The sequence below is a fragment of the Synchiropus splendidus genome, chromosome 5, assembly GCF_027744825.2.
Source record: "Synchiropus splendidus isolate RoL2022-P1 chromosome 5, RoL_Sspl_1.0, whole genome shotgun sequence".
In the NCBI taxonomy this organism is placed as follows: domain Eukaryota; kingdom Metazoa; phylum Chordata; class Actinopteri; order Syngnathiformes; family Callionymidae; genus Synchiropus; species Synchiropus splendidus.
The window spans coordinates 28,174,532-28,196,008 of NC_071338.1; the positions used below are offsets into that span (position 1 = coordinate 28,174,532).

General features: G+C 41.2%; 2 protein-coding genes across 3 annotated transcripts; both read left to right on the forward strand.

Annotated features, from left to right (window-relative positions):
* Positions 1–4,468: 4,468 nt before the first annotated feature.
* mc1r (melanocortin 1 receptor) lies at positions 4,469–7,467 on the forward strand. The gene has a single exon (XM_053865038.1). It carries the CDS (start codon positions 4,763–4,765, stop codon positions 5,738–5,740), a length of 978 nt encoding a protein of 325 aa, XP_053721013.1. The 5' UTR covers positions 4,469–4,762; the 3' UTR covers positions 5,741–7,467.
* Positions 7,468–13,050: 5,583 nt separating this feature from the next.
* Positions 13,051–21,232, forward strand: def8 (differentially expressed in FDCP 8 homolog). 2 transcript variants are annotated; one of them, XM_053865299.1, is made up of 12 exons: positions 13,051–13,209; positions 13,852–13,980; positions 15,230–15,324; positions 15,411–15,560; positions 16,158–16,299; positions 16,999–17,163; positions 17,884–18,011; positions 18,232–18,345; positions 18,433–18,513; positions 18,775–18,915; positions 18,985–19,094; positions 20,336–21,232. In XM_053865299.1, the coding sequence occupies exons 2-12, from the start codon at positions 13,866–13,868 to the stop codon at positions 20,427–20,429; spliced, it is 1,335 nt and encodes a 444-aa protein (XP_053721274.1). In that variant the 5' UTR covers positions 13,051–13,209; positions 13,852–13,865; the 3' UTR covers positions 20,430–21,232. The 2 variants fall into 2 exon arrangements, with proteins under 2 accessions (XP_053721274.1, XP_053721273.1); XM_053865298.1 differs by having other exon boundaries at positions 18,232–18,513.
* The last annotated feature ends 245 nt before the right edge of the window (positions 21,233–21,477 follow it).

Sequence of the window (21,477 nt, forward strand, 5' to 3'; positions counted from 1 at the left end):
TTCTGAAGCTGACCCCTGGTGTCATGTGTAATGTCGGGAGCGCAACACAAGGCCCGTCCTGCCGTGCCGTACCTTCTCCAATAAAGAAAGATTAACAAGTCGGCGGTTAATTTGCACCTTTTATGTTCTTTTATCAGACGCCTAAACATCTCATGAAACGGTGTTGGACTCCAATTGTTATCGACCTCATCTTAATCGAACTGTTGTGTTGCCAGTAGCACGGCCATTCACCCCTGAGCCTGATGCAGATATGAACGACAAACATGAAAACACATTCGCTCACTGAGAACGTGTGAAGAACATAAGTGAACAGTTCACACGTCATCCATCAGGCACATTTGATAAAAGATAACGTATCTCAATCCCTGACAGTGTTTCTCACTATTACTGTATTTATACTCACCCAGTGGTGCGTGGGGTCACAGTGACATTTCAAGAAATGTGAAACATATTCATTCATCCGTTGACCTTGAATTGTGCTGGTGTTGTGAAGGGACTGAAGAGTCCCACCCCTAGTTTGGAGGCATTTCCAATCACAAGCCTCATTCCGTCACTGTGGGAGAAGACGACAGAGAACCACACAGTTAATACAACCTTCACTTCAGCCAGGCCTGGGGTTGCTCATGGAAGTCGGTGGAGGTGCTGAAACTTCAGCCAAGCATTTGGCATCAGGCTCCTCCCCACACTCCCATTTTTCAGTTTGATTTTTGATTTGAGTTTGATGCTGTGCCCTGATAATTATTTCACTCAAACCAAGTCATTCAAAAGGATGCATTTGTACTATGCAGCCATCTTCAGTCACTGCGAGAAGGAAAAATGGTGACTGGTGATGGAGGAACCAAGCCAGACCCGAGAGAGGCAGGAGAAATATGGTTGAAAAAGCGGACCTGGAATGTTAGTTCTTGGCTTCGGACGTTGGTGCTAGATGCTGACTATCATCTGTTCATCCATCCATCCATACCATTTATCCAAAGTTGGGTCGTGGAGGCAGCAGCCAATGTAAAGAGGCCCAGACTACTCACTCCACGGAAACCTCTCTCAGCTCCTCCGGGGAATACTGAGACATTCCCAGAGACTGTGTCTCCATGCTGGCCTGGAGGAAGTGTCAAGGAGGTGCCCTAACAAAGCCCAGTAGCCACAGGCATGAGGAAGTCAGGAACCAAGCTGATTTACAACACAAGGCAAGTTGTGAATCTCCAGACTCAGAGCCGCAGTCAGAGTCAAACGCTGTTTTCTTGTTGGATTTCTGTGTTTCTCCACATGGAGCTTTCATAAATGTGCACTGTAACACCGGCTCCACATCATCCCTCAAAAATCCTCAACCAAGTGTTCCATAAAACGTGTCATTTTTGAAGAGAAGCTTGAGGAACACCTCCGCTGAAACATGGCCCTCATCTATAGTTACTGCACGTATTTGCCATCGCATTATTAGGTTAAACTACTTCATTTAAAGAAGTACTTTTTGGGATTTTCCTCACTTCTTGGGGGTTGTATGTTGTGGGGTTAATTACCGCTATTAGTGGCAAAGACAATCTGCTTTAAATATCCCTGTCCTGACGAATCCTTTAGTTTCAGGGTCGATATTCATGGAAAACACTGTTTCATTGTTTGGATTTCAGTCAATGAGACTGTGTCACAAGAGCTGAAACAACAAACGGCGTCCTGTACACTCACGATGGTATCGCCTCTGTTTTTTCCCTTCCCTGTCACAAACACGGGGTTTGATGCAGCGTGAAGACTTGAAAAGCCGACGTCGATGCAGAATTCACGCCGCGTGACTTCCTCACTTTTACAATGCTTTTCGACCTAAAAGGAAGGACGTTCAGGACGTTGGTCCTTCTCATGAGGATGAGGTTTCTTGATAGATGACACTGCTGTCTGCACTGAGAGGTAGTTATCTCTCATCTGACATTTCATTTGGCAGATGAAAATCGAATTTAATTTTTCATGGAAAGCAAAATGTGTCAAAACGAAGAATGATGTGTGTTTGGATCCTGCCTGGAACCCCTTCCAAGAGAAAGCAACCGTGAGACCTCCTTGACTGCTAAATCCAAAAACACTGCCTTGCACAGTGACATTCCAACTGATATGTCAGTTTGTTACCTTTGGCTGCTTTATTCTTCCATGCATGATTTCTATTGGAAAAGATTGACTGAAAAATAAAAAGGTTTTTGAACCCCATCCAGATTATATCCTTCAGAGAACTGACCAAATAACAACACCGAAGCTACTTAAGCATCTTTGATAATGCCCTTATCTGGACTCAAACCCTCGACCCTGTGGAGTTGAAGTCATGGGTCCATGTTAGAAACTTTGGCAGTGAAATTGCCTTTAAATCTCAGGATACTGGACGTCTTCTTAGGAAAGCACCGGCAGCGAGTGGGTTCATTATGGGGAGCTTCCTCCAGAGGTGCACGTGAGCCGCTTTTAATGATGAAAGATTAGATCGCAGGTTTAGAAACGCTGGCATGTTTTTGTTTAATACCAGCCGCAGTAATGAAAAGAAAAGTTTGACTGGGTCTTTAATTCATGCTTAACATTCCGGCAGACATATGTCATTTCTTTTTTTCTTTCTTTCTTCTCCTTTTTTCACTTCATTGTTTCCGCTTACTTTTTCCTGCAAGTTACATTTTCCCTTTTTAGCTACAATTGTGTGGTCAAAAATATGAATCAATGCATCTATTTGTTTCCTCAATACAAATAAATGGTGAGGATATTGATGGCAATAACATGGCATTTTCTTTTTGACTCTTCAGCCTTTTCACACAAGTGTTGACATAATGAGTCCATCTGTCCTGTTCATCCTCTCTAGTCAGGCTTGTGCTCTTCCACCGAGTCAATGAGTGAGCTTCTACCTCCTTTTTCCTGGTACTTCAATACATTAGTATCTTTTTTGTTTGTTCCGTTTGGTCACAAAGATCTGGAACATCCGCTGACCTTCGAGACAGTTACACTGTTGTAAATTTGTCTGGTGCGCACTGAACATCCTTACAGCAAAAATGGTCCGATGAGGTCCAAATTCCACTCTGGGTCTTGTTATTTCGACACATCAAATTGGCCCTATAAATGCGTGTGAGTGACAGAAGACAGTTGCAATGAACCCGCACTGTTTTGCCATGTGCACCTTTATTTCTGACACTTTTTAAAATCGTACTTCTGTTATCAGAATTTCTCCCTAAAATCTGGTCTGTGGGCCATTTGCGGCCCCTGGACACAAACCTGGCCTGCCATGTGGCTCATAACCAAACAATGAAACCTTGTCCAGAGTGTCTGCGATGAAGCAGGAGATTTCTAGTTAGTTCTTAAGCTGCATTCCAGCTAGCTCGGAAATGGGATGTTGCAGGTGCGAATTACATCTATCCAGCTATCGAAGTCGGAAAACCAGACACTGGCGTCCACGACAGCTATCATCACTTGCGCTTGTCTGGGTGTAACTAGAAAACCTGCTTTTGGAGACAAAACAAATTTGTGGAACATGTTTATTTTCATTATTCATTGGTTCAGTCCTTCTGCTTCCTGTTTACATTCGAGGAAGCCATCTTGGGTCACGTTCTCCCACTTTCTGACTAGGAATTCTACATCAGGTGACATCACCGGGGGGGTATAACTGGGAATTTCCCAGGTCTGAGCACGAATGGAACAGTGCTAGATTTATGCACTTCATGTTTCGAATGAACAAAGATGCATCTAGGTATCAGGTGTAGTGTGGGAGAGTAACTAAAACGTTACTTTCAAACTCAGCTTCTGAATGACGTTCATCACCCAAATGGTTTTAATTCATAGAATAGCTTGAAAATCCGAGGTCCAGACTTGGATCAACTTTCTCATGACCCGCAGCCTCATAAAACATACCACTTGTGACTGGAAGCAAAAATGGATTTTACACATAACTATTTTTTACAACATCCATGAATCAAAGGAGCCAAAGGTGCCATTCGCTGACTACAGCAAACCTGTCTGTCCAATTCCGTCAAAACCAGTTTCAGGTATGCGCGCGCTGTGTTTCTGCACATGGAAGGTGGTTTTCTTGCAACTCTGTTTTTTTAGACAAACAATTCAGCTGTGTTCGGTTACCCTCATCCTTCTTGTCCGTACATCCACTCTGAACTATTTTACAATGAGTGATGTATTTTTGGAATGTTTCCACTCAAATGTGTATTTTTCTCTTTCATAAATACGTGTTTTTTTTTCCTTGCAAGAACAGTTGCTTCTCAAACAAGCAGCTATTTACTCTCACACGCAAACCGTCTGAGCCTGTTGGAGCTTGACTTAGAGGGCATTCTAACAGGAGATGACTGGTAGGGAAGGGGAGCTGAGGAACACCCGTTTCAGGGTCTCCAAGTGTGAGTGAGGTCAAGTGCTTTACTGTAGGTGTGGAGTTTTCAAAGCATTTGCGGCGTTCAAAAAAGATTCTTGCTGGTGCTCTCCACCATCTCACAGCAGTGTGAAACTCAGCAGCCAGCTGACGTTTGCGTGCGAGGAGGAGTCCCCCGCGGGCTTTCAGTCCCTCAGACCGTCCTGCTCTTCTGCTTCCAACTGTTCTCAGACCGACCACCGTCACCATGCTGCTCTGCGGAGTTTGAAGAGCAGATCTGCGTGGGACCTGAGTCGAAGGACATGAACTGAATATGGAGAGCATTTTTTGGACACAGGAGCGCGCGTAAATCTGGACCTACCATGCGCGTAAAGCCGGCTCTCGTGACATCAGCGGATGCGGAGAAGAATCTGTAAAGTCTTGTGAACCGAAGTCAAAAAGTGAGGTATGGAGTTTTCAAACCGATCGCTTCTCAATAACTTCATTATTCACTCGGACCTGAACCCGCTGACTGACTACCTGGAGGACAATGAGACCAACACCACCACCGGGGAGCGCCTGTCGTCCGGGTGCGTCCAGATCCGCGTGCCGCAGGAGCTCTTCCTGGCTCTGGGACTCATCAGCCTGGTGGAGAACATCCTGGTGGTCCTGGCCATCTACAAGAACCACAACCTTCACTCGCCCATGTACTACTTCATCTGCTGCCTGGCGGTGTCCGACATGCTGGTCAGCGTCAGCAACGTGGTGGAGACCATCTTCATGCTGCTCAACGACAACGGCTTGATGGACGTCCACCCGGGGATGCTGCGTCACCTGGACAACGTGATCGACGTGATGATCTGCAGCTCCGTGGTCTCGTCCCTGTCCTTTCTCTGCACCATCGCCGCGGACCGTTACATCACCATCTTCTACGCGCTGCGCTACCACAGCATCATGACCACGCAGCGCGCGGTCACCATCATCGTGGTGGTGTGGCTGGCCAGCGTCACCTCCAGCATCCTCTTCATCGTCTACCACACCGACAACGCCGTCATCGTGTGCCTGGTCACCTTCTTCTGCTCCACGCTGGTCTTCAACGCGGTGCTCTACCTGCACATGTTCCTCCTGGCGCACATCCACTCGCGGCGCATCATGGCCTTCAACAAGAGCCGCCGCCAGTCCACCAGCATGAAGGGTGCCATGACCCTCACCATCCTGCTGGGGGTCTTCATCGTCTGCTGGGGGCCCTTCTTCCTGCACCTCATCCTCATCCTCACCTGTCCCACCAACCCCCTGTGCAACTGCTTCTTCAGGAACTTTAACCTCTTCCTCATCCTCATCATCTGCAACTCGCTCATCGACCCGCTCATCTACGCGTACCGCAGCCAGGAGCTGCGTAAAACCCTGCAGGAGCTGGTCATGTGCGCCTGGTGCTTCGGCCTGTGACATCATATACATTCAGGAAGAAAACGGAGGCAAACTGTCCTGTCCACCTCGTCGGCGGTGTCTTCTTCCTGAATGTTTATTATGTCAGAAGCTGGCGCGGAACCGGACGGAGCGCCGGGTCCAGTGCGCAACTGCTGAGAATCTTCCATCCACGCGCGCGGGACTGATGGCGTCTGGACTCTCTTGACTAAGAGAGATTCTCTTTGTTAGTTAAGAGAGTCGCCTGTGACTTTTGGATTTTATTGACCTCCACAGGAGTCGAGATGGAGACTGGAGAAAACTGCTGTCCATCTAAACATGAACGCCGGTAAATGCTTCTCTTGGGTAACTCGCAGAATCTGGATGCAGTGACACCGTCATAGACTTTATCATGTTTAAGTTAAGTAAAAATAAAATTAAAATAACTGACAAAAATATTTACTTCACTGTAGAAAACCAGCCCTCGAGAAAGAAACCTGATATTATTTTTATACTTTCAAGAGCTTAAAGCCTTTAATTCTTCCAATCCTGACTTTTTTCATGGTTCATGAATGTTATTCATATTTATTCAAATATTAAAATCCAGATTTTATTGTTTGCCCCAAATCATCCTTTATCGTTATATAATATTTAAACGAATGTAAAATAAGCTTTTCCTATAAATTTCTTAAATTGTCATCCCGTCTGGATTTTTAAAAAAGTTTGTTTAACACATTTATATGCTCATTAGAAAAATATATGGAGGTTATATTTTGGTGAATATTGTGACTCACTGACTTTAAATGCATGCATCACTCATTTTTACGAAACAAGAATTGAGGATCTTGGCATCACACACAAGTTGACACGTTTTGTCTTTTGTGTTAAAGCAATTTAACACGTAGATATTAACCGAAACACTGCTTTCCATGTTATGCTCCATATCTAAATGTAGATGGAAATCATATCCAGAATAATATCTAAAGTAATATTGACCTCCTCCATCTGCAAATTCAACTTTTGTCGTGATGAAATCAGTGTAAATGTTACGAAATTTCCTTTATTTGGCCCAACTTTAACAGAATAAGATAAACATTTTGCAGCCTTCATTTTGATCGCGTCTGAGGAGGTAATCGTGGTGAGAATAATAATTATTATTAATTTATTACGTCTCCGCTTCAACCTAAAACACGTTGGGCTGATGCTGGAAGCTGATTTAAATAACTGTGACAGAATCATCTGCTCAGGTTTATGATAGAAATGTAAATATGATTCTTCCAATACTTTGTTCTCCTCTGTCCTCACCATTTTTCCTCTGCATTTCACATGTTTCAAAACGTCAATCATGGCTAGGGAGGATGGTTTTAGGAGGACGAGAGTTGGGATGGTCCTTGTTTGTTTGTAACATGGCTTCCACGATGTAGCTACACAGGTTTGCTGAAGTGGTGAGAACTCTGCTGAAAATCTCCCGTTCCTTGTCGATTCAGATAGTTATTTATAGATGTTCATGACAACGTTGAAAGTGATCACTGACTGTTGCACACTGTGGTACTTGAATATCTGCACTTGCTGGATGTGCTCATCTGTTTATCCTCATTTATTTATAAGTGGACCTACTGTAAAGAAAAAAAAGACTGCAACTCTTACCTGTGAATATTTCTCAGAACTTTGTATTCTCCATCAGTAACGTCACTGGAAGTTGCACTTGGCTGCTGCAGAAGCGTCTCTGTGCTCATGATTCATGTGACACCAACATTATTAAGCATATTGTGGAGTTGTTGAAAAATAAAGGCTCAACATGACTTCTGTTATCTGTTTTCCGTCTCCTCTCTTTGTCTGGAGGCCTGAAAAGTGCTGGTGCTCAGCTCACTTCTGCAGTATATATGGCACACCCTGAGCAGTTGCTGAGTATTTTGGGTGGCGTGGCACTATCACCCCCACTGGCACTGCTGTAGACCACCAGACGGTCTACTCCCCACCTGCAGGGCGTCCTACTACTACAGTGCCTTCCTCACTCTGAACAATGGTGTTTCCTTGGGCGAGGCGATTCAGTGATGGAAGAACTGGGTGTAGAGCAGACCTGGTCAAAATGCGGCCCGGGGGCCAAATGTGGCCCTTTGTCTGTGTTTTTGCAGCCCTCATGAGGTCTGACTAAAACTATACAACTGATAAGTTGTCACTTTCTGTCATTTTTTGTCCTGTTTTAGCCAGTACTGGTTCAACAGTAAATAGAACACATTCATGACTAAATATTGGATTCTTCTTTTCGTTTTGTCACTTTAGCATTTTACTCAAAATTTGTTGAAACAAAATTAAAGTGAAATAATATATTATATATAACGGCATCATGTTCGATGTTTGGTCCATGGTTTTATTACGATTTCTATTCAAATAAAACCTACTTCCTACTTACTTAAGATTTTTTCCGTCACATTTCATAGTCAACACCGCCTTTCTTTTGGCACGATGGCAATGTGGCCCTAGGAAATTCAACTGCCCACCTCTGGTGTAGAGGGTGGGGCTGATGCTGCTGGCCAGAGTCCGGTCTCCAATCCTCACAGTCCTGGCTGTGAGAAGATGCAGGAGCCAGCCACGGAGGGCCGACCAGGTGTGTGAGTTTTTGCTATTGAAAATCCTGTTTTCCTGATGGATTCTTCTTGTTCTATAATTTTAGAGACATTATTTGCCACGCAGTTGTAGAAAACTTTTGTGAACATAGACGGAACAACGTCCAATGAACCTTCCGATGTTGTCCAATATTGTCTTTTTCTCTTGCTACATGTAGGCCGCATTTGGGTTCGGGTTTAAGACAAAACCTTTGATTACTGCCTTGACTGTTTTGGCTCAAACATGAATCTAGGAATCTCATTGGTTAATCTGTGTCAGTCATTCATTGCAGCTGCAGACGGTACCGTATAGTACAATATTTCCTTTGATCTGTTCCATGTGTTTTTTGTGGTTAAATCCACCCTTGAACAGATTTGATTCCTCAAAGAATAAACCTGACCGGATTTGTCCCTTGGGTTGCTGTGTATTGCCTTGAAGGACATTGTAGGCTGTTTCAGCAGTTTTATTGTGTCAAATTCATTGGTGTAATGATCGGATCAGACCTGCCAGAACTGTTAGAAGAGACATAGCATGGCATGAGTCGTTCTTCGCTAAGGAGCGTCCTCATGCGTGACGCTGTTAGTCAGTGTGTAACTGTTAGCTAAGCTAAAATAAATACCAAAATGCAACAACCTTGGACTTCCTGACCTCAGTGATGCTTTTAAAAGTGCATTTAAGGCTGGTTGGAAATTGCAACATCGATCGCTGACTCACAATTTAAATTTGAATAAATAAAAGTGATGCAACATGAAGTGTTTCTAATGATGTCTAGTGCACTATTGAAAAGTTGAACCTAAGACATTGACACCTTGTTCTGGTTTTCAGTGGTTTGCTCTCATTTCGCCGCTAATGTCTTTTCCAAGCAGCAGAGCGTCAGGTCACCATGAGAGAAGGACCATTTGAAGGCAGTGTTTTTTTCGGCAGACCTCATCGCGACACTCGTGATTCACTTTTGGCCGCATAGAAAATATCAGAAGTTGAAGAGGGGATTTCCAACCCAAAGTCAAACAAACGCTCTTTCTTATCATTAATGAAAAATATAAAATATCGTTTTCAAGTTATTTTGTGATAATTTGGCTGAACTTGTTGCGTGAACAGCTTGTCTTTCTTGTCAACAGAAATTGCAAATATTCCTTCCGATGTTATATTTAAATAGACAAATCTATGTACTTAACATATGTTTTTATCAGTGAAGTTCAAATTTAATACTTATCATTGAATGGAGAATCAAATAACAAATTGAAGCGACATCTTCAAAAAAAATCACAGAAAGTATTAACTGTAATATACTTTAAAGTCTCATGTTGTTTCCATGTATTTAGTGACATGTGAGGTGAAAGGTGTTGACTCCCTTGACCCATCACACAGCAGAAAACAACTGCTCACAAATACTTCAGTCAAACCTCTGGATAATTGAGGGTCATCATTTACTCGCTGCATGTTTGTGGAATGTGGGAGAAGGGCCCAGAGCTGAGCCACACTGAGGACACACTCACTCCCCAATACAGGTTTGGGCTTTTTTTCGGTATGCAGACACATGAGCGCCAACAAACAAGCAGAGATGATCAGACTATTTTAAAATATGAAAAATAGACACATATTTTGGTCTATTTTTCCACATACTTGTATCAGCATAGTGAATGCATTTTTACCACCAACATATTTTGACTCCATTTTTGGTTAAGATATAAATTCAAAAACCCCATATGAACACTTTTTAATAGTGTTGAGAAATTACACTACTGCTAAATTAAAATGTACATGAGTTGTCAACTTGGTTGAGGATGCAGTTTTCACACAGATTTTATGATGTTTTTGCTCCACTGGTGTTAATGAGTCCCTCAGCTGTTGTTCTCTATGTCAGTGATTCTTAGCCATAGGGCCAGGGGCCATAGTTGGGCTCCTTGAGGCCGCTGAAGTTTTTTTTGTTTTACACCTCTGGGTCGTGAGACGCTCAGTTTTAATACATTAGCCACGTATGGTGGCAGTAGTGTGTCACTGAATTGACTTGACAGCTGCAAATCTGTGATAGTTAACAACTATGGAGAAGTTCTTGGAAAGAAAAATGATAAAGAAAGTGATGCCGCCGCCCCAAACAGTAAAAACTGTTCATGAAAGCACCTGTTAAAGCAGTTTTGAAAATTAATTAATTAACATTTTATAGCAATACTATCATTTACATTTAACTTATATCTTCTTTGGAGTTTCAATGGAATATATAATTTTTATTTTACGATATCTAGACATGGTTTAATTATGTGTATTTTATTCACAATTGTATTACGTTTTTCCAATTTTCTCAACAGTTTGCATCAAGTGTATTTTTTTTCATCCGCTGGTCGGACTTTTCTCTGACAAATATCTTTGCGGTGATCACATGGTTCCATGTCATTTAATTTCATTAATGTATCAGTTCTATTCCTTGAATGGGCCCCGGGTCCATTTGTTCTGGGAAAGGTGGACCCCGAGATCAAAAAGGTTAAGAACCCCTGCTCTATGTCATGCGTCAGTTTCTCCTTCCCATTGGTTGCTAACTGTTGGTAACTTTATATGCTTTCATGACTCTGTGAGGCAAGAGACGAGGAACGCCGTCCTTGGAGGGAGAGGAGAAATATTCTGAATCAGTAAAGGCTTGAACATGAAAACACTCAAAAACACCAGCAAACCTCATAAAGCAGAGCACTTGATAGTTCGCCCTGTGAAGTGATCAGTCAAGACACTCCTGATTATTTTGACTTTAAATGATTGTTTCAACTCCCATCCAGTCAGCTTGCACTTAAAAACAAAACACAAAAGGATTTGTTCCCTGTTTCATGTATTCCACTGATTCTCCACACTTCACGGTCTGTCGCTGTTATTCTGTCTCATCTGATGAAAGAGATCATGTGCGATGCATCATTGGGTTTTACTGGCCGTGTTGACAGTTCGCAACAGCTTTGTCAAAAATTAGTCTGATCTTCTGATGGACGTGGTGCCTTGATACATGAGTGGAGAAGCCCCACAGCCTTACGCAATTGTTTCTGCATGAGTGACATGCAGAGCTCTCTGTTGTGGCCTCTGTTATGTTCAATTTGATCTCATCATGGCTCCCTCTCCAAATGTAATTATTCATAGCAGAGGCCACTCGACAAATGGTGAACTGACATTTCATCCTGTCAAGAATCAGAATCATATTTAGTGTCATTGTCAGTGAGGACACCACCCACTGGGAAAGTGTTATGGTACATTGTGCAATAAAATAAAATAAAATAAAATAATGACGCATATAAGCACATCCTATTGTCAATAGGATGTGCTTATATGCGTCATTATTTTATTGCCATCTGAAATGACAACTTGAGATTAGATTTTTTTTTTCAGGATTTCATACAGGGCATAACTTGAAACACAATGATCTTTTTGTTCATGGATAATTATTTTATTGTTTCTACGGTAATTACTGGCGGGTGAAATATAAATCTGAACTCCAGAGGCATCGCACATGATCGCAGCTTCTAAGAATCCTGACTATTGTATTTGTCCAGCTGCGTCTTCAAGCACCACTCAATTTAACATTCTCCTCCAATACTTGTACACCATCGAGAAAGAAAGGCCCAACTGACAAATAAAAAGAAAATACCTGGAACCCCAAGTGGTTAGTTCCTATCTGTAGGTCTCAGGTGTTTACACTCTGAACATTTTTGAAGTGGTAAGAGTTGAGTTAAAAGACTTTTTGTCTCATGTTTTTTATTATATCAGAAGTGGGCAGTTAAATTTCTTAAAGGGCCACATTATAAACTGTGACTGTTGTGAGGGGCCATCATGCCAAAAGAAAGGCAGCGCTGACTACGAAATGTGACAGAAAAAAAATCTTAAGTAACAAGGAGGAAATGAACCATAAAATGTTCAATGGAAGCAAGATATTAAGATATTTACACTTCTTATGATATTAAGAAGTGTAAATGTAGCATGAACCCTATAAAAATCATTTTACATGCATTTTATTTGAATAGAAATCATAATAGACTATGGACCAAACCTCGAAGATGAACATTTATTTCAAAATATGTTTTGAATTTTCTTTCAACGAATTTTGAGGAAAATACTAAATTGACAAACATGACAAAAATGAAGTCATGAATGTCTTGTCTTTACTGTTTAACTAATACTGGCTAAAACAATTACAGGATTTAAAAAGGAAAGAAAATGACAACTTTGCTCAGGTCTGCATTATATAAAATAAAGAGAACAATACACGCTGTGTGTGTAATGGCAGCCTTGAGAATGGATAGATGTATCTAATGCAACAAAAGCACCATCTTTAAAATACATCAAAAACAAATCGATAGTTCAAATCTAATATTAAAGCATAATATTGATATTTCAGAGATGGACATCATTGACACAGTCATTTTTCAAATGTCGCTCATAAAAAATCGTGGACATAAGAACGGCAAAAAAAAACCAAAACATTTTCTGAAACTTTTTTATTCACTTTTATTCCAATAACTGGCGTGGCTCGATCTTTATGACAAGATAAATACAAGTGTATTAACTGTTTATTAGGCATTAATAATTGTGAAAAGTTAGAAAGTAGAATCAATGATGCCACCGGAAAACGTCTCTCTATCCAATGACCGTTTAAAACAAAACAAATGGTCGCTATGCAAAATGTTTTTTTTAATTATCACATCAATGTAATATTTGCCTAAGATTTGCTGTTTGTTGTTTTATTTTGTAATTATTAACCGGAAGTGGGTCGGTTATTTACAGCGGACACTTCCAGCCTTGTGATGCTGCAGATGACAGATCAACGTCGAACAACAACAACATCGTGCTTTCATCCGAAACCAGCGAATGACAGTTACAGAACTTGTCAATAACGAACGTTAGAGTTTCCGACGAGAAGTGAGGTTGTCTACGTGGTAAGCTTCCGCAGCGTTATTTAGTCCACAACAGGATAGTTAGCATGTTAGCTTTAGCCTTTGTATTGACATGTTGTTGATAACACTATTGCACTTTTATCCAAAATATGTTAATTGTCCTCACCGAACCCCGTTTTTGGTCCACAGACTGCGTTTACTTTCATGTTTTTCCCCCCGAAAATTGGTGTGGAGAGAGCTTATATAGGTCATTACATCACGTGATAGGACGTGGACCGAAGTCGCCTGAAACTGAAATCTACTCCAACCACTTGTTGTCTTTTTATCGCTATATACGGAGTGTATATACCCAGTGCTATCAGTATTTAGGTCTCGAGGGACCATTCAGCTTAAAGGGAAACAGAACGGCAAGCAGTCAATTACTAATGTGTGGAAAATCATGAATTGACCACACTTGGGTCTCGTTTATGTGATGGTTAGGTTCAGTCCTTTGGTGGTTTTGGCTTTAAGTCAGAGCTGGGACTGTTCAGGAAGAATCCATTCTTGGTTGGAGCCTCTTCCCTTGGACATAGTAGTTCACCTGAATCAGTTAAACACTACAGGAGTACTGTGCCTTGCATGAAGCCTTGCCATTAACTTCCTTTTTTAATCTAGATTGTTACAGACAAAGCTTTTCTGTTTCAGATGTAGCTGGTGAGATGGAGTACGATGAGAGACTTGCACATTTTCGCCAAGCCCGCCTCAATCCCTTTGATCGGGGAGAAGAGGAGGAGGAAGAGGGTTCCCCAGGAGGCAAAATGCCACCCCAGAAAGGTAAGAAGACTTCTGGCCCATCAACGTCCAACCCAACGCTGCTACTTGAATTTCAATTGCCAGACCTATAGTTCAATATATACATTTTTAGTCAGTGTTTAAGGTAGCACTGTTTGAGAACACAAAAGAGATCAACAGAACAGTTCAATTTTATCTAATACATGAATCGGAGGCTTCTTTTATATCATCTTATATTCCAGAATGTTCAAATCATGCAGTTTAGTACTCTTCATAAAACATAAACATAAGCTGTTTTTTGTAAAGAGGAAATGTGGGAGGCTGCCTGAATGAATGCTTTGTTCAAATATGTTTCTAATTTTCATATTCATAACTCAGACCTATCATGTGCCATCTTTGCCATAGATGCTAGAGGAATTTAACTTTCATTAGTTCAACCACTTTTGATTTATGAGTATTTCTACTGAAAGTGGGGACCGGTTCCTCTTTGGAATTTCACTTTTATTTTGATACTTGACTTGGCTGCAAATGCGTTTCATAATGTGCAATAAAAAGTTAAATAAGGAAGGCACTGTGCCTCTATTGCTTTAATGTTCCACTTAACTGTACTTGGTATGATTCATAATGGCCTCATTCAGTTTTATCCATTGAAATGTGATTTAATTAAGAGTAATGAAGAGAAATAACATAATAATGTCAAATGTTTTTCTTTATAATTTCAGCTCAGATTTATTTTGTTTGTTTTTAGATCATTGACTAAATGTGCCTTTGGCATAATGCATAAAAAACTGTGAATACATTTCACCAAACCTTAAAATTCTCAACTCAATCCCTGTTTTTAGTTCTTCTGTTGTCTTGGTAAGAGGGTAAGTCAAGAGTCGTAGACTACAATCAAACATGCTGCTGTTTTTTAATGAAACGTGTATGTTGTATTTTGTTTCTAGAACAGAGGAGTGAAGGTCACTAGCTAAGGTCTGGAGTAAATCTCGTCAATATACTCTTAGTTAGCCATTGCTAGGTAACAATGGAAGGGGAAAGTTTGCATAACAGTACTTGGGAGGCGTTTCAAATCCTTATCAGCTGACTTGGTCACAGGTTACTCAAAGTGATAGGAAGGATTCCTGGGTTTGCGTTTGTTTGGAGTGTGCTGTAGGAATTCTGGAGGGGTGAGTCTGAGGGGGAATCCATTTTTCAATTTGTGCCTGTGCAACTACGTTTTCCCAGTGAGCTTAGACCACAGTCTTGATGTATGTTTGGATTAAGATTGTCATCTTTACACCTTCTTCTTTAGAGTCCAGGACAGAGTTGTTCTCTGGGACCAGATTTTCAAGTTCTGATCGCACCATGGATCTTGGCCTATCTGAAGATCACTTCTCCAGACCCGTGGTGAGTGCTAATCATGGAATGCTAATTTCCCACTCCCCTCTATTTTGCTTAATGGTATGTGTCCTTGTTGGTGTGTTCTATGGAAGGGTTCGTTCGTTGCCTCTGACATTGAGCAGCTGAAGTTGGCCATAGAGGAGTGTAAGAAGCTGATCTTGGAATTGCCTGAACATTCAGAAAAGCAGAAAGACACAGTGGTCAAACTAATCCATCTGCGCCTAAAACTACAAGAACTTAAGGTAAGATGAACGGATTTTGGTGCATTTATGAAGAGTGTTTCTTTTGACCTTTGTCTGAAATGTGTGCACTGGTTATATACTGTAAAACCCTTCGTGTTTTTGGACCGTGCTTCAGGCGAATCGGTCTCAATATTTTTGAGTGTTGGCTATACACACGTGTTTAACACAAATGTAACAATGTAAACCTTATACTTTGCGGTCTGGCAGTTCAGTGTTGTGAAGCTGCTCAGCTGGTGATTGTATCGTTAAGCATTTGTAGCTGAATCTGGACATTTCTAAGAAAAGCAATGCGTTGCTCAAAGTGAAGTTAAATGGATTGTGTCCTCTGCATGATTCACTGAGGGTGGGGCTGTCTACTTGGCAATGAGGGAGTTTAAATACAACAACAAAATACATTTCTCTCCTCTTCAGATGAAATCATAACATCCCCACTTGTTCTATTTTCATTCAGATTGACCACATGTGATGACTAGTAAAATCTGTTACATTTAGAAAATGGTCTTTTTGTGTTCATCAGTAAGAACAGCTACCTCTTTGTTCTGTACATTTGAAATGACTCTTTTTTGTGTTGTGTTTGGCTGTTTGACCTTTTCTTAGGACCCAGAAGAAGATGAACCCAATTTAAGAATCCTGCTTGAGCACAGATTTTCCAAGGAAAAGAGCAAGAGTGTCAAGCAAACCTGTGACAAGTGCAGCACCATCATCTGGGGTCTGATCCAGACATGGTACACCTGCACAGGTGAGACGCCTCAAGTACATGTGCCGAACCCATCTTGCAAAGCCGGATGTGACGGTGGAAAAGGAATTGCGATTGTATGATTCGATGTTCCATTGAGAAATGCATTAACATACTTTCTGTCAAAGTAGCATAGCTAATTTAGCTCTTAAATATTCCATAACCTCGTTTTTATGGCTGACAGTAGCAGAACTACACGTCTTATCTGACCCGATAAGATAAGCATCTCCTGTGGGTAAAAACAAATCAAAACATTGTTCCGACCAAATGTGCCGGCCTTCACGGACCACATGAGATTGATAATGCATAACATTATGTTCATATATACATGTGCATTTGTATTCGGTGTCATACTTCTGCATATAATTACGATTCCTACACACTTAATGCAGTTTTTTTTTTAAATGAAACTGACGTTTTGTTGTCCCACATTGGTACTTTTTGATCCTACTGTGATCTTATTGTATCTATACATTCCATTGTCCACCTCCCCATTTTGTATGCATGACCGATATACAACCAGTTAGTGTATGCAGTCATGTGAATTTGTCACACAATGAAGGCGCATTCTTGACTTTATGTTTTCTTTCTGCAGTCTTAATTATATTTGCTGCAGCTTCAGGTCAACAACGTGATTCTCTGCCATGTTAATTGACTGAACCAAGTCATTTCATTAACCCAGAAAACTTATCCTTTCTCCAGGTTGTTATTACCGTTGCCACAGCAAGTGTATGAACTTGATCACAAAGCCTTGTGTAAGATCGAAGGTCAGTCATCAGTCGGAGTACGAGCTCAGCATCTGCCCTGAAATTGGCCTGGACAGGCAAGACTACCGCTGCGCCGAATGTCGAACGCCAATTTCTCTGAGTAAGTGAGACTTTTCAGTTGAATTGTGCTGTTTAGCATGCAGGTTAAAGCACCTGGATAAGAGGTGCCCTCTATATGTGGTATAGACCAGGGGTGGGCACAAGGGGTCACATTATATACAGTGACAAATGTGGGGGGCCATCAAGCCTCAGAACAGAAGAGAATCCATCTTATTAAATGTAACGTTTTAATTTAAAAAATAATTCATGTGCGTGTGCGCGCATTTGTGTGTGGGCTTCTTTATCCCACTTTGTGTGGAGCAATTCTTTACAAAACACTCTCCTTATGAGGACCATATGACTTTGTGGGGACATTTGGCTGGGCCCCAGGAGGCTAGGCCTCGATTTTAAGATGAAGACTTCAAAATAACTGGGTCATTATAAGTGTTTATCTTACTTTGTGTGGAGCAATTCTTGACAAAAACTGTCCTTTTCCTTGTAAAATCTACCACATCAACCATCAACATTTAGTGTGTATTCCGCATATCTTTTTGTAAATGTCCAATGAGAATCACAGACAGGAGACTAAGCAAATTAAAGAATAGAAAGTATAATATAAAAACACCAAAGAATAATGAATTAAATTGACTAAAACTTATAATATTGATTAAAACCTTTTTACATCATTAAAAAAAAACAATAATACCAATGCATAATTCCAGGCAGGAAACTGAGGGCAGGAGCTTCTGTTTCACCCGCTGTGTGTTTGCTGCTCCTGCAGGGGGCGTTCCCAGTGAGGCCAGACAGTGCGACTACACAGGACAGTATTACTGCAGCACATGCCACTGGAATGACTCTGCCATCATCCCTGCACGTGTCATCCACAATTGGGAGTTCGATCCCCGCAAGGTACTCTCAGGCACCCTGAGGCTTTCACACTGCAATGATTCTTTCAGCCCTTGTTTCAGATGTTTTTCTTGAGGTGAAAAGATGAAGCTGCGTGATCATGTGGCTGCCCTCACACTTTTCTCTAATTTCAGTTCACAGAGTTTGTGTTGAATGGAAGTCCTCCATTGAATGTGTTTATAGCATTGCTGTTTTTATTTGTGTTTCTGCTGGCCTCCTGCAGGTTTGCCGCTCCTCCTTACGCTATCTGGCCTTGATGATGTCCCGGCCTGTCCTCAAATTGAAAGAAATCAATCCGCTGCTGTTCAACTTTGTGGAAGAATTAGTAGAAATCCGGGTGAGAAGGAAGCACAAAACATGGCTCTCAATACAGTTGGAGATTATTTGCCCCACAGCTGCCCAATTTCTGATGTTGTTTTCACAGAAACTTCGACAGGACATTCTTCTGATGAAACCCTATTTTATAACCTGCAAAGAAGCCATGGAGGCACGGTTACTTCTCCAGGTCAGCAGACTTTATTTCTGTCACAATGCCTCAGTTAATGATTGGTGGAGAGGAAGCCTCAGCGTTAGTGTGTCTAAAGCGTCACCATCTGATGGAGGACTGCAACTGCATTGATGCCTGTTACTTCAGATGAATATCTGTCTGTCTCTGTCTGAACCTTCAATACAAAAACACTACTTCAGTGTCCTCAAAAAGACTTCGTCCTGGTCCCTGATGTGTCAGCTGATCAGTGTATTTGATGTATTGTCCTCTGTGTCGCAGTTACAAGATCGACAACACTTTGTGGAGAACGACGACATGTACTCACTACAAGATTTGATTGACATCTCCAGTGGGAGACTCAGCATTTCTCTCACAGAAGTTCACACTACTTTTGCTAAACACATTAAGTTGGACTGCGAGGTAAAACTCTCTTGTCTTGTGGCTTATTTTTGGTTGGATGCAGTGATTTAAAAACCTCTTCCTGTGCAGCGGTGTCAAGCCAAAGGATTTGTGTGTGAACTGTGTAAGGAAGGAGACATCCTTTTCCCCTTCGATAGTCACACATCAGTTTGTCACGACTGCTCAGCTGTCTTTCACAGGTAAGCTTTAGCTCATTTAAAAAGATTATTATTTCTATTTGTCTGTCAGTTGTGTATGTGCTGTTGTATATGGCTGGAGTTGGCAGTTTTTTTTCTGGTATTGATACCTTCAATTTATTGATTTGTCCTTTATTTTCATATATCATATATTACTTTAATTTATTATCTCTGTTGGATTTCAAATTTAGCTTTTCAAGAATTTTATTTTGCTGGGACAAAATTCTGCGAACCGTATTTTCCGGAATATAGAGCGCACCGGAATATTAGTCGCACCCACAAAATTTAAGAAGGAAAATAGATCTTTTTCATACATAAGCCGTGGGTACACTGGTGCTGTCTGCGCCTCAGAAAATGCATGAGGATCACGTCTAGCAATCCTTTAGTTCTAGTTTTGAAAACGGGGTCCAGCATGGAGACTGACTCATGAAACAATCTCAGCAATGTTCTGAATTTGAATCATGAACTCCTCACATCTTATTTACATTTAAAGTGTTCAAAATGCGCTGTTTTCACCAGCCAGTGAAAACAGCACATGTCCATATACAGTGGTACCTCGGTTTTCAAACGTCTCGGACTTCTAACAAATCGGAGTTCAAATAGGCATATGAAGATTTTTTTGCTTTGGATTTCGAACAAAAATCCAGAACTCGAACTCCCCTGAAAAAAGCCGGAAAAAACAATGTGCACGGACCGATCAGCTGACCCACGACGCGCTTTGTTATTGTGTACAACGCAGCCTCTGTATGCAGATGTGTCCCGTTAGTTACATTTACTGACTGTTTTTTCTTCATATTGAGGTGTAAAACCTTTCCTGTCTCCGCACTGGACCGTGGTAGAGTGTCACAGGGGAGGTGCTCGCTTTTCCATTCATTGTAATGGGAAAAATCGATTCAGATTTCGAACAATTCGCTTCTCGAACGGCCGTCTGGAACAGATTGTGGTCGAGAACCGAGGTACCACTGTATTAGCCATGTCGTTCTATAAGCCGCAGGGTTCAGACTGCGCGAAAAAAGTAGCGCCTTATAGTCCAGAAAATACGGTATATAATGGGGACCAAGTGAAATAATAAAGCCTTGTTCTCTCAGTACTTGAACATTATGGTATTGATTTTGAAGTAAAGTTTGTCAGCTTTCCCTCCGGTCACCAGCTGCCGCTCGCCAGCCTTTAAAGTAGATGTACACTTGTGAAAATGTTGATATTTAAATGACTCGATTTTTCCTCCCATCATTTCATGTCCGCAGAGATTGTTACTATGACAACTCCACAGCGTGTCCTCGGTGCGCTCGCATGACAGAGCGGAAGCAGGATGAGGTTTTCCACGTGAGAGCTGTATGAGACACAGTGTTCCAGCCCTGGATCAAAGAGAAATGTTGCACATGTCCAGTCTATTTTCGGTGCCGGCCTTTGTTTTGAATGTTATTGTCTTCTCTCCTGGCGTAGAGACAGGTAATTGAAACGAAAAGAGTAATATAAAGCTGTTATTTTTTTTTTCAAATCCTGATGAGTTCTGAAGGCTATGAATTGATGTTTTTGAAGGTGTTTGCATGACTATGTTCAACATATTTCTCCGTGCTTAGTCTTACCCATGCAGTTTTACGTAGCTTTTCAGACAGTACACTGGCAAACCAAACTTTTAAGTCCCTTATTTAAGTCATATCTGCTGCTTAAAAGATTTGGTTTAGTCCAGTTGTTTGATGTTAACTGAAGTTTCATCAACGTGCTTAACTCTGGATTCCATGTCGTCTTGTGTTATTTATTGATGTCCAGTAAAGCATGCCTCTGTTGTTGCTCAAAACGAAGGAATATGTTTTACTTTGTACTGTGAATTCAGATGGACTGATCAGGGTTTTACTCAGTTCTGTTTACTACATTGTGTTCAAGTCATGCCTTTTTTTTTTTTTTTTTTGCTGTACTGCGATGAAGTGTAATCTTCGTATTTCAATACGCTTGTGATCTTGTTGTCTGCAACTGACCGGAGGTGTTTTGAAAGCACCTTAATGATGTGTCATTTCAATAAAAGACTTATTGCTGTATTATCTTTCAGCATGGTGTTCTGTGACATATTTCCCCTGTGGGAAATATGTGTTCGAAAAAGGTCATGTGTTGTATGATACCAAGTACGTGTTAAATAAATGAACTCTTCAAACACTCGAACCCGTAAGCACTTCTTTCCCATTAGTTTCCCATTAAGTATTTGGCAGACAACTGAAGCTTGATATAGTTTCCTAAAGATAAAGCTATGTGCAAAAGTGGACAAACTCACGTTATATGTTGTGTTTTGTGCTGTAAAATGCATAATTGAGCTCTAACGGGGGGACATCGACACATTTGATGATTTAAATAAACAAGTACATATCTCTGTAGGTATAAAAACGAAGGTCTC